Raw genomic sequence first — 14,751 nt, forward strand, 5'->3', positions numbered from 1 at the left:
AAAGACCATGAAGTTCTCTGATTAGGGTTCAGCCAAAAGGATTAAAACATTAATTACACAAGTATCCATTTTATCCATTTCCCCCAGTACTTTTAATAATTAAAATTTTGTATTGGGATTATTTAAAATTAAACATAAATACAGAAATGACAACTTAGATATTTACATTCAATGATGGTAACATTTGAATAGTTTTTTTAAATATAAAATGAATAACATTACATAAATAAGTCTAAAAAAATTGCTCTTCTAGAACATCTAAAGTATTTTTTTAATTAGTCTCAATTTTTTCATATTGACACAAATATTTTGGATATTTTGATCTACAAAGTAAGAGTAAGAGTAACCTTCAAGAAGACAATAAAGTGCTGCTTTCATAACCCATAAGTTCCTTGAAAATAAGCTTTAAAAAATTCAAATATGTTCCTTTTGGATTGTTTTAAGTGTTAGTTATACATGTCAAAAATGGAGTCCCCTTTAAGATACCAGTTGTTTTGTATTATTCATCTCAAAAGAATACATCAGAATTAACTAAATGAAGTGACAAGGTTACTACATTGTTTCACCAAATCTGAAGTTCATATAGAAACATGTTCCAGTTCAAGTTAGACAAAGAACCTACTACAGGGTGAAATTCAAAGGTAGTGAAATTATAAAGATGAACCAGAGTGGATTTTACCAGTTTTATCATGTTCTAGAGAAAACAAATTGGTTACCATGAAAAATAAGAAAGAAGGCAAAAGAAGATGTCTGAAATTACCTCTTTAACAAAGTAGATGACCTGAAAGGGAATTTAAAACTCCCTTTGTTTATTTTAACTTAATCAATCAAGAACTTGGAATGTCCCTCCTTTCACACTTAGTTAATCAGACTCTTGAAGGTCCTTTTACAAGAAAACTCTCACCATCAAGAAACAGGAACTGGATCCCACAGGCACTGGGCAGTGCCAGGCAAATTAAGAAACTATGATTTGTTCCTGAGATGTGATAGACCAGCCCACAGTGAAAGGAAGTAGAAACCAGAGAGACAGGAAGTGACATTGGAAAGGGGCTTATAAAAGGCAAGACTGAAGAACTGAGATTCTGCTTTTGGGATTTTGGAGTTGGAGATTCTGCTTTGGAGATTCTGTGTGGGTGACTTGAGGAGTTCAGCTTTGGTGACTTGCTTGATTAGAAGAGACCCTGGATGGAGACACTGACTTTTTGACTCTTCCTGTCTTTGGGGGGACACTCTCTTCCATGCAGCTCAGCCTCTTTGGGATTGGCCTTTCAGTTTGGTGATATGCTTGGCTGGAGACACTCTCATGGGTTGGTACAACTCGCATTCAGATTCACACTCACAGTCTGGAGGCACTCAGATATGGACATAGGGCATTTAACTAGGCAATATTTTCTACCTCTTTCCTACATTTCCTTCTCTACTATCTCTACTTTTCTGTAATAAAGCTACTAAAGCTACTAACATATTCATAGTTTAATTTTTAATTATTATAAACAACAACCACAACTTTTTATAACTCTTAATTTGATCAAAACCAATTTTAAATCTTACAATTTGTATAGAAATTAGGCCCATCATTTCACTGGCAAAATGAATTTCCAGGTGAATAAATTTAATCTACCAACACAATTTAGCACCTTTTAGAGAGATGTCTATAATTGTAAATGAAATGACTGAGTCAAGGTCTTCTCCAGGATTCACCAAAGGAAGGACTTAAAACTAAGTCTTCATGGCTTTAAGATAATTTTCTGTGTCAATACTTGAGGACATAGTGAATAGTAAAGTTACTATTACATGAATGAGCTTTTAGACTTTGTTTAAAAACTATTACAGAGAGGCTGGGTGATATGTTATCTATGACATCCCAGAAAAAGAAAAAGAAGAGATGTTGATTAATCTGTATTTAGTTATGATTTTATTTTTATTTCCTCTATTTTACTTTGGAATAATATGACATATAAAATACAAAATGATTAAGCTGTTATTATGTTCTAGATATTGTTCTGGGATCTATGGGAACATCCATATTCTTAAAGGAAATGTTAAAATAGTTACAGAGGAAATAGATAATAAAACTGTACCAGTGAGGGGATTTCAACTTTGCCTTCTCAGAACTAAATGAATCTAATGAAATAAAGAGACATTAAGAAAAAGAAAGAGACTAGAGTATATTGAATGGGAACCTTTCTCTCACTTATTTATGACACCTTCAGAGAATTGATCATGCATTAAATTGTAAAAATTCATGAACAAATGAAAAAAATCAAGGTATTAAATGCACCATTTTGAATCATAACACAATAAGAATTAAATTTGACAAAGGTTCAGGGAAACGAAGATTAAAGTTACTTGTAAACTAATCTAATTATAAAGAATAAGTGGGTAAAAGAACATACCATTAGGATAATCAATAATATCATTAAAGAGAATGAAAACAAAGAGACCACAAACCACAATTTATGGGATCTGGCCAAAGAAGTACTTAGAGAAAATGTATGTCTCTAAAGCTTTATATCAATAAATGAAAAAAAAAGAAAATATATCAATAAATTTGACATGTATTTTTAATAAGATAGAAAGAAAGGACAAATTAAAAGCCATGAATTAAACACTAATATAGAAATCCTGAAAATCAAAGAAGGAATGTATTAAATTGAAAGTAAATAATCATTAAACTAATGAATAAAACTAGGAATCATCTCCATAGAAAAAATAAAAGAGATAAAACACAAGTTAACTTAATCTTAAAAGGAGGAAACCAAAATACCATTATCAAAAATTACAATGGGTATAATAATAGAAATGAATAATAATATGATAATAATAAAAGATGAAATTCAAACAATCATTAGAAGCTATATATCTAAATTATATGAAGCAGAACTAACAACTTAAGTCAAATGTATTAATGTTTACAAAAATATAAATTGTTGAGATTAACAGAAGGGGAAATAGAATAATCAAAATATTTTAGAAACAAAAATTGAGTAAGCCATAGATGGGCTCCCTAAGAAAAATATCCTCAGAGCCAGATGGACTTGCTAGTGAATTCTTCCAAATATTTAAAGAACAATTAATTCCAATAGTATATAAAATTTTTGTTCAAATAGATAAAGAAGGAATCCTACCAAATTCCCACCAACAACACAAATATATGGTTTTGATACCTAAATTAAAGAAAGCAAAAAGAAATAAATATGTTGACAAAGTCCTTTAATTAACAACGATGAAAAAATTTTAAAATGCTATCGAAGAGAGCATAAAAATATATTACAAAGATAATACAGTATAACCAATTAAAATTTATACCAGGAATTCAGGACTATTCAATATTACAAAAAGCATAAGCATAATGACTCATTCACCTCACAAAAATATATATGATTTTCTCACTAGATCCAGAAAAAGGTTTTAAAAAAATAAAATATCCAGTCCTCTAAAAAACCTTATGCATAGGAATAACTGGAACTTTTCCTACAAAGATAAATAATACCTATCTAAAACCAAAAACAAACCTCGTATATGATAGGGATAAACTAGAAAACTTCCCAAGAAGATCAAAAGTGAATCAAGGATGGTAATTATCACTGTTGTTATTTTAAAATTTACTAGAAATGCTAGCTCTTGCAAAAAGACAAGGAAAAAAAAGATTTAAGAATCGCTAATGAGGAAAACTATCACTATTTGCAAAACATATAATGGAATAGTTAGAGAAACCAAGAGAATCGTCTAAAAATACTGTTTGAAACAATTAGCAAATTGAGCAAAGTTGAGGCTATAAAATAAACCTACAAAATCATCAGAATTACCAAGAAAACATCACAAAAAGAGATGAAAAATGAAATTTCATTTGAAATAACTACGAAAATATAAAATTCTTGGAAATTTGTCTATCATACTATACAGATAACCTTACAAAATACTGTCACACAAATAAAGATCTAAAATATTAAAGAAATATTAATTGCTCATGGGTAGACCAAACCAATATAAATAAAAATGACAATTCTAACTAAATTATATATTTATTCAGTGTCGTACCAATTAACCTCTAAAAGAAGTTGTTTATGGAGACAGAAAATAATGATAAAAATCTTGGGGAAATTTAAAGGTAAAGAATATCAAGGGAATTATTGAAAAAGAAGGTGGCCTAACAGTTCAACTTTCAATTCTGTTACAAAGTAGTAATCATCAAAACAGTGTGGTATTGGCTAAGAAATAGAGTGGTGGATGAGTGAAATAGATTATGTACACAATACACTGTAGCAACCATGTAATCTATATTTTGATAAACCCAGAGATCTAAGCTTTGGGGACAAGAACTCACTATTTGACAAAATCAGTTTGGAAGAAAATAATCATTGATCAACCTCTCACAGATAAGATGAGATCAAAATGGGCATGTGATTTAGACATCAAGGTTGATATCACTATCAAATTTGGGGAACTTGGAAAATGTACTTTTTAGAATAATTTATAAGGGAAGAGTTTGTGATCAAATAAAAGATAGGGATAACAGGAAGCAAATTGGATGATTTTGACCGTATGAAATTAAATTTTTCCAGAAACAAAACCAAAGCCAACAAAATTAGAATGCAGGAGGGAATGGGGAAGATGGAAAATTTTGTCATGAATTTCTCTAATAAATGCTTGATTTCTCAAATATTTAGGGAACTGAGCCAAGTTTGTAAAATAAGAACTACTCCAATTGATAACTAGTTAAAAGATAGGATGAGGCAGTTTTCCGGTGAAGAAATCAACACTCCCTATCAGCATATAAATATGCTTTCATTCATTCAAAAGAGAAATGCACATTAAAAAAATCTTGGGTACCACCTCAAACCTATTAGTTTGGCCAACATAAAACAATAATTAATGAGTAGAAGAGAGTAAAGATTAGTAAGATGTCATGAAAACTACTCCCTTGAGCCTGATTTCCATGGAAATTAATTCCAAGGTTACACATATATGGTTAACAGATTTTTAATATATTAATTATTGCATGTCCAAAAACCTCCACTTGCAAAATATTACATAAACATTTTTGTTAATCCAGCATACTACAAAAAATTTCAAAGTATATAAATATATTTTAAATAAATTAATGTAGCCTTTTATGTTGTCTTCTAAATTCAATTGAATATGAAAAAAGTCAGATGATACCCATAAAAGCAATCTCTGGACCATACACTTGAAGCCTTAAAGAACTCTAAGCAATGTTAACAAAAAATTAATCTGGGGCATAACAAGGTTTTAGTATGGTGGTACTTTTATTTCTGTACCATTTTTTTGGATTCTTATTAAAATCTTCATGAAGAGGGAAAAGTCTCTTGGAGTCATGTAAAGTGTCATTGACATCTGCTCTATAGTGATGCATCAGAAATAACTGAGCTTAGATACTATTCCCAGTTTTTCCACTTACTAGCTGGCAAAGTCACAAAAAATCTGAGTCAATTTGTTCAAAAATCTATTTCTGCAACTGAAAAATCAAGAATTTGGCCCTTATGATCTCTAAAATGTTGATCAAAGTTCGATCAGTATTCATTTTAGTGATCTTGTTTCAATTTCAATTACTTTTCTTTTCCTCTCCCCTCCTTAATAAGTCAACCAATTTGATATTGATTATATAGGTGAAGTCAGGTAAAGAATATCAATACTTGTTAATAAAGTGTGAATAACATAACTATAAGGAGGTAGCACCATTTAAACATAAATATATAAGTATTTTTTTTAATTTGGCATGTGACAGAAACATGTCATCATTAATTTAGTTCCATTATTCTGAAAATGAACTTTCACAAACTTTGTTAGTCTAGTCCTTGGATAATGGATGCCCAAGCTCTCTCTCAACCTGTACTTGGAGTCTATTCAACATGACAGCATCCACCCTAGCTTGTATTCCACTGGCATATTCTTCAGGAATTTAGGGTCACTTCCTAACCATGATGATACACTGAAGTAGGGATTTACTAAAGGACTCTTTTCTATTTAATCTCTGAAAAATTACTTAATATGTCAAGAGCATACAATTCAGCACTCTACTATGCATATTTTCTTTGATTTATAATACTGAGCTTTGCTAATTGAAATCAGGATAGAAATTTTAATAATGAAAGATGTGCTAAACAACTCATAATTAATTTAAGCAGTGGAGAGCTGGGATGTTTGCCAGTTTGTCAACATTCCCCACTAACAATTATATTCTTATGATAGGACTACTGCACTTATCTGCTCTTGCCTCATAGCTGTTTTCTTCTTTCAATGTATTATATTCCTTTCAAATAGAAATTGATAAAAATTATAACATTATTACTAGAATAAAAATTGTATGAGTTGAATATTGAATAATTATATTTTACATGAAAGAAGTTTTGTTTATTCAGAAGACTGATAATAATTTGTTCTCTACTATCTTTGCCACAACAGTAGGAAAGAAAGGATGTGAGAGCCACAAATAAAAAAGATTTGAAAGTAAATCAAAAAGTAGTCTAGGCTGATGTCAAAGCTAGTGAAGCTTATGCCAAATGCAAGATTTGCTGTTGCCACTGACTCTGGGAGAGTTTGACAGGCTATTTCAGCATTCAGTGTATGGAGGGTACTTCCCTTAGGGACCTAGAGGTTTGGGGGCTCCTGCTAATGAAGGAACATTTAAAACCTGGAGCATACAAGGGGCTCCCTATGACTCTAATCAAGCTTACTTCTCTTGTATTTGTTTTTACCTATTTGATTTTTCCCCATTTATATCAATAAGGCAAAGAAATATCCAGTGTTGTGATTTTACAAAATTGCTAAGAAAAATAGTTCAAAATTATTCTTTATGAAAATTATTTTGTATGTCCTGGTCTTTTAATTTAATATGGAACTATTTAAGGTAAAATAATCAACCTTGCCTCACACCTTTCCAATAAATCTACAATATTTGGCAATTTAAACTTTTATTCTCAACGAGATCAAAAGAAAACTTGGGTTGTAGGTTGTTACCTTTCCAATTTAGGAGGACTTTGGATATTTCTTTTCCCCCTTCATTTTATTGTGAATCAGAAGTTAACCTATTACAATTATAATGATATGAATATGGATAAAATATTATGATATGAATAGAGGCCAGTCCTATGATTTCTCATAGAGATGAGAAGGTATATTGTAAGTCTTGACTTTAAATCATGCCTTTTATACTGATGATATTTTTATCTTTACATAAGTCTCAGCTTCAGTTTTCTTGCCTCTAAAATAGTAATGCCTACCTCACAGAGTTCATGAGGATAATATGAGATAATCCTGTAAATTTTATATAAATCTGTAAGTCTTAAAATCATAATAAAGTGCTAACTATCATCATCATCATCATCATCATCATCATCATCTCCCTTCACCATTACAGGTGAATTCTTTCTCTGTATTTATAGTCTCAGAAAATTGCTTAGAGTATTGAGAAGATAAATGAGCCACCCAGGGTACCAATGCCATTATCATGGGTGAGACTCAAACCCAGGCTATCCTGATTCCAAGACTGGTTTTCTCCATTATTTGAAGCCACCTTGTTCATAGAGCAGAGAAGCTCTAATTTGAAAGGATGATTAACTATATTAGTAAAGCATTAAAGAATCTAAGCCTTTCATTTTCCTGAATATTCATGAATGAGATAAAAAGGTCAAATCTCACACATGTAGCTTTTTTTACATGCCAACTTTAAAGGCTGCTCCACATTTTTTGGCTCCTATTCTACACTTATTCTTGATCCACTTGACATTCTCAGGCCAGATGATCTGTCAGAGAAAAGGCAGCACTTTCTCAGACTTTCCACTCTATTCCTTTGTAGATATATGTTGGTTTATAGTAGAAAAATGGCGGTGGGAGGGGGCATTGGGAGGCTGGGTGAAGAGAGCAGCTTAAGGCATTCAAGGGAAAACTATCACATTAATATATTATCTACCTCATCATGAATGCAAATTAGACACAATCTCAAAGAAAAAGCATTTTGCAAAAACACCCTTTGTTTTTGTCTACAAATGTTTCCTTGCTTTTGCCTACAGTAATATATAGTTTTCTTCAATAATCAGATTATATGCCACTCTCTGCAAGAATCTCATTTCCAGTGTTTCAAAATTGTTTGTCACTGAGTCATGGAATTTCAGAGTAGGAAAAGGCCTCATGGAAACTATGCAATGCAACTAGTAGCCAAGAGATTATTTTCTCTGAAATATAACCAAGATATAGTCACTTAGTTCTTGTTTTAATAACTGAAGTGAAGGAGAAATCATTATATTCCAAAATACCCTATTCTAAAACTCCAATTTTAAGGTAGATTTATTATTATTATTATTATCAAACTTCAATGTATCTCTTGGAAATTTCTACACATTGCTCATAATTCTGCCCTCTGGAATTAAATTGAAAAACAAGTCACCTCCCACTAAAACACTTCAAATATAAAGATGGTTCTCATACACCCTCTCCACTCTCAAGTTTTCTCTTACCCAGACTAAATATCACCACTTGCTTCAGATGATTTTCAAATGACACAAATTCTAGGTTCTTTACCATCCTGTCCACTTTTTTTTAACTTTCTCAAACATATAACTGTCCTTCCTAAAATGCAGAATATATCAAAGAACACCAGAGGAAGTCTGACAAGGCTGACTGTAGCATGACTGTTTCCTCCTTATTCTTGGATGCTAAATGTTAATTCAATTTAAGATTGGATTGGCTTTCTTGAAGCTATATCATTCTGTTGAGTCATATTGATCACTAAAATCCCCAGCTCATTTCCAGACAATCAACCAGAGGTAGATTGACAAATTCATTTATAATAATGGGTTATTTAGAAGAAAAAATATATACATGACAATTTTTTAAGTTTAATCTGCAATATTATCATTTTCTGTATCACTTACTTTAGATTTTAAAAAGTAAGTCTTTTTTTAAAAAACTATTACCTTCCATCTTAGAATGAATGCTATGTATTGATCCTAAGGCAGAAGAATGTTAAAGGTTAGGCAACTGGGATCAAGTGACTTGTTCAGGGTCATATAGCTGGGAAGTATATGAGGCCAGATTTGAACCTAGGACCTCTCATCTCTAGGCCTGGCTCTCAATCCACTGAACTACCCAGATGTCCCCCAAAAAGCAAGTCTTGATTAGTAGTGTTTGCTTATTTCCAAGGGGTAAATGCTAACACTAAAAATTTAACAATTAACTCTTCCAAGTCACTTCAAGTCAATTCTCCAGCACATCCCTGCAAACAGCAATCCCTCTTCCATTCTGTATTTGTGAAGCCAAATTTTAAATGCAAATACATCTTCATATTCATTGCAACTAAATTATAAGGTATAGGATTCAATCTCAATTTCCTGACCTTTCCAAATATTTAGAGTTCATGATCACCTCATCTAATATTTTAGCTATTTAATTTTGTTATATTTTCAAGTTCCTTATCAATACCTTCTCTGTCTTTGTTCTAGTCACAGATAAAAATAGTTACTAACAATTTTTGAAAATTGCATTTTTGTCCAAAGATGTTATACTTACTTATTGCTATTATTTTCAGAAAATGTTAATATCATTAGACATTGGAAACTGGGTTGAATTTATTCCATATCTTAAAAGAAAAAAACAGTGAGTGGGAGCATTATATTATTCTCTCAACAGGATAGAAAAAGATACAAGAGGTCACTTGGGCCATGAACCAATAGACATTAGAGATAATTGGATAGTATAACTCCTTCATTTGACAAAAAGAAAAACTCAGGTGTAAAGGGGTTAATCGCTTTTCTTGAGGCCATTTTGTTTGTGAGAAGTAGAGCCAATATTGGATCCTAGGCCCTTCCTGCCATTATTCCCCATGTCTTTTAAATCCTTCTCAGTGTTTGTTATTTCCTCTCTTAAAAATATCCATACAAATTAATCTGATTTCCCAGGCCACATCTACACATTGTCAAATGAATAATATCTTTCTAAAGATGAAAAGAAGATAAACTATTTTTAAATGAACTATCTCTTGGCTGGATTAAACTTAAATATTTCATTGCTTTTATTCTACAAATAATCCTGAAGATGTTATGCATAGCCTATTATTTATCCAAAACATTAGCTATTTTATGTTCACAAAATGTGTGATTTTTTTATAGTGAACTATATCCGGAAAAGCTATTCTAAAGTGTCCCTAAGTGAATAATAATGAAAACCCTTAAATGACTAGAGCTTTAGTGATTAGTAATAAAAACAGATTCCACATATAATTAGTACCTTGTGTCTCAATCTCACTAGTGGCTGATAAGATTTTAGGCCATATCCTCCTTCCTTGGTTGGCCTTCCTTCTGCTCTCAGAAAAATGAATCCAAGAAACAAAACTGCTGACCAGCACTTAATCATCCTTATTGGTCTTCACCTGTCAAAATTGAAATGACATATGATAAGTGATAATGCATTACTCATTGAACAAGGAAATCAATAAATATTAGATGAGATGAAGGAATGATGGCTCCACCAATCTTTTAAAAATCAGGCAGCCCTATACCACCTCTTACAAAAAAATATCACCTCTGTGAATAAACTATAGCCTATTAATTAATCTTCAGAAAATATTTCAAAACACAAAATAGGTGGGGAAGATATAATAGTTAGGTGATGGAAAGAACATAAAAAAGCTGAAAAATGAATAATGAAAAATGCATCTGACAGAGAAGTATCAGTAGAATTTTTTGTTTCATTTTCAAATATATATTTTAAACCAAAATTCATTACTATTGACACTTAAAAATCAATTTCCAGGTATGCCCATAACATCTCATCATTACTCCCTTCATATTTTCTGTTTACTTATTCATCTATATATTTGTACATCCATTCTTATTTCCATATAGTTATTATTCATGTGTATTTCATTAAATTCATTTAACAATATTTCATTTTTTCACTCCATCCAGATAAATCATCCTCTCCAAACTCAAGTTCCAAGAATATACCAATCCTCGGATATTTCAGTGCCTGACTTGAAGTATTCAATTTTCACCATATTGATGTCCCATCAAATTGCTTCCCAATGTCTTCACCTTCATGATCTTCAATTTTATTCCAATTCAGTTACACCTAGGGATGAGCATATCCTTGATCTCATCATTACTTACAAATATTGTCCACTTTTACAATCCATTTTGAAATTTCTTTATCTGGCCATCCTTCTAGCTTAACTTGTGCTCCAGCATTCCCAAGCATATTTTCCATCATCATGGTAAACTTCAGTCATTCCATGTTTCCCCACTTTTTCAATAATTCATTCAATTTATGGTATCACTTCCATCAGTTCCAAAACTTGATACTCTAGTTAATCAATTCAACTTTGTTCTATACTCTTGAATTCCTCACCTCACTGTTTTAGCCATACTTCTATATTTTAAAATTTTATATTTTATATTAAAATTCTATACTTCTATATTTTAAAATTCTAAAACTGGATGACTATCACTACTTCTACTCCAGCTCCTCTGTTCCAGAATATAGCTGGACAGGGTCACACATTCTTGCAGACTGGAACCACTACAAATTTATATTATTCCATTTTAACTGGCCCTCACTGATATACACTGAGCATTTTGCTCTTTCTTGCTCAATTGCTATTCTACTTAATAAAACTGCCTTTTCAAACCTTGCCTTCTGTTTTTATTCTTTCTCCCTCCAGAATAAAAGTGCTGTGGCTGCCCATATCAAGAAAGTTTGAATTTCTCAATTTCCAAACTTAGTCAGTTCTATCCTCTTTAAACCATCTGTTAGCCATTTTCAACCATATTAGTGCCAGATTTAGTACAGACAAAGAATTGGTTTTCCAGAGTGAGAGTAATCCACTAGCCGCAGGTTCTTCAACAGAAAGGATAACAGGCATGTGTTACCATGTTCAGTTCTACTTAAAAAAAAAAAGAAAAACTCTCACCTTCCATCTTAGAATAAATACAGTGTCTTGGTTTCAAGGCAGAAGAGTGGTAAAGACTAGGCAAAAGTGGCTAAGTGATTTGCCCTGGGTCACAAAGCTAGTCTAAGGACAGATTCAAATCTAGGACCTCTCATTTCTAGACCTGGATCTTAATCCATTTAGCTACCTAGCTAAGTGTCCTGCTCTTTTTGAAAAATGCCTATATAACAACATCCCTATTCTATCTCACTAGAAGAACTTGTTGTCTTAAAAAGAAAATCTGTTGTAACATTTTTTTTCTCCCGGATTCAATTTGTTAAACCCCTACACCATCATCCTATATTATCTCCTCCCATGCTCAAACATTTGAGGAAAAATGGTCAATTTCTTTTTTCACCTTGATCAAAGTCCTTAACTCCTCCAAGAAACGGTTACTTTAATAACTTTCCCTCATCTTAACTTTCTCCTTATTTAATAATTTCTTCCTTGCTGCCTAAAATATGCTGAAATTTTAGTCATCCTAAAAACAATAGTTTAACTTGAATCTATCATATTAAAAAACTACCTTCCAATATCTCTCCTCCATTTCACAATCAAATGTCTAGAAAATTTAGCCTACATTTATTGATTCCATGTTCATATCTTCCATTCATCTCTCAAATCCTTCGAATTTAACTCTCATTCCCAAATATCCTATTGGCATTTCTTTTCCAAGGTCACCACTGTTATCTCCTTAATGTTCATCCAGTGACATTTCTTTGCCTCATTTCTTTTTTCTTTTGGGGGCAATTGACATCATTGGTCATAATACTTTCCACACGAAGCTTTCCTTATTCAATTGGCTATTTAACCCACATTCACTAATTTTAACTTTTTTTGTATATAGACATGTTGTCATCCTCAATAGAATGTTAGCTTCTTGAAGTCAAGGACTGTTCCATTTTTGTGTGTGTATTATTTAATGACTATAAGAGTTTCTGGTCAAAAGAAAGAAATTAATAAAAGCTTTGTGAGCTTTTTTATTATCTTATTTGATTATCTTATTTCTTATTTCTTATGATTATGATATGATAATATGATTATCTTATTTCTTATGAATACTTTAGACTATTTCTTCTTTCTGATCTGAATTTTGACATATAGATTAACTAGAGACAATGTGGTAAAATGGGAAAAAAATGGACATGCAGTAAAGTCAGGTAGACCTGCATACATGTTATGTCGCTAAGTAGCTCTGTGGCTCTAGTGAAGTTCCATAAACTCTTTGACCTTTAGTTACTTCATTCTGAAAATGATTATATATATATATATATTATAGAATTTAAAACATATTATCAGCCTATTTATTGAGGTAGATATTTATATATATATAAATAATATGTTTTTAATACTTGAAAATATTAAACAAAGAAGAATAGATTCCAAATGTTCATCTTGCCTACTCTATTTTGCCACCTTTAATAGTCTTACCATACCTATAAAACTGTGTTATTCATATGATAGCTGACTTAAGAATAAAATGGTAAAAGTTTAGATTATTTTTCTAATTTTCCAATGTTTTTTACCCATGAAACACAAATATTTCATTAGCATGTATTTAACAGAACCCCCAGTTATGACGGATATCCCAGAAACTGTGTATAAACAGGGCCTAATCAACCCTATGGTATTCTGCATCATGAGCATTACCTCCCAAGATGCTAAGCTCTCACAACAGGTTAGGCTTTCATAATTAATTGGCAGTTTGTTGACAGCTCAGCAAGAACAGTGAAAAATAGGTGACGAAAACAAACCCCATGGAACAGATGGTACTGGAATGAGGGGGGCGGAGGGGGAGAACTTTTCCCAGTAGCATCTAAACTCAAACATAAGGACCTGAAACCAGCCTACTTATTAACTTGAGGAAAAGTCTTCATGCACCTAGCTTAAATGTACATGTATAAGATTTGAAAGCCAAAGATCAATCTTTAAATATTCTAGATTTTTGTTTATCCTATAATTCTTTCTTGCAAGCCTTAAAGAGCTTCAAAATTGGAACCTGTTCTTAGTATGATTATCCACATGTCAAATATTTTGTCAGCAGTGCCACCATCTTTCCAGGCCCTTTGGTTCTCAGTGTCAGTGACATCCTTGATTCCCTAGTCTCCCTTACCCAACATATCCAACTGATTACCAAGACTTATTGATTCTAATTCCACAGCATTCTTTGCATATATACCCTTTTCTTTCCTAATGTGGCCACTACCTTTGTTCAGACCTTTATCACCTCTCACTTACATGAGTAAAATGTCCTTCTAATCTTTATCATTGCCTAAAGTCTCTTTGCTTTTCAATCCTTTCTTCACCTAACTGTCAACATGATTTTTCTAAAATTCAGTTCTTAGCATCACATTTCCCTGCTTAACAAACTCTGTGGCTCCCATTTACCACTAAGATGAAGCATGAACTTAAGTAAGCCCTTTCCAACATGACTCCAACATATATATCCACCAATATTGTACATTATAGCTTCAGTCCAGCTAAACTGACAATCTTGCTGTTGTTTACATAGGACATTTCATCATTAGCCTCCATGGCTATCCTTCATGAAAGGAATTTAATTCATTCCCTCACCCCTTCCTCTTATATTCCCTCAGACTCCTTCAAAACTTAGCTGGAACTAAAAACAGGACTTTCCTGTTTTTCCCCAGCTGCCATGTCCTCCCCCCCTCCTGCCCCCACCAAACAACCCATATATTGAAATTAACTTGTACTTCTTTTGTTTATGTTTTATGTAAATAGAAGTAGTGTGGTATAGAGGACAGAAATCTGCCTTTAAAGCTAGCAAGACAGGTTCAAATTTCACC

General features: G+C 32.0%; 1 protein-coding gene across 4 annotated transcripts in view; it reads right to left on the reverse strand.

Moving 5' to 3' along the window:
- The window catches only part of FSTL5 (follistatin like 5), a 980,329-nt gene that overhangs the window by 884,613 nt on the left and 80,965 nt on the right, over positions 1-14,751 (reverse strand). For all 4 annotated transcript variants that reach the window (XM_056802833.1, XM_056802834.1, XM_056802836.1 and 1 more), the window contains exon 2: positions 10,246-10,387. In XM_056802833.1, coding sequence (XP_056658811.1) covers positions 10,246-10,371 — 126 coding nt within the window. In that variant the 5' untranslated portion in view covers positions 10,372-10,387. The remainder of the gene's footprint in view (positions 1-10,245; positions 10,388-14,751) is intronic.

Source organism: Monodelphis domestica, chromosome 6 (assembly GCF_027887165.1).
Source record: "Monodelphis domestica isolate mMonDom1 chromosome 6, mMonDom1.pri, whole genome shotgun sequence".
Taxonomy (NCBI): domain Eukaryota; kingdom Metazoa; phylum Chordata; class Mammalia; order Didelphimorphia; family Didelphidae; genus Monodelphis; species Monodelphis domestica.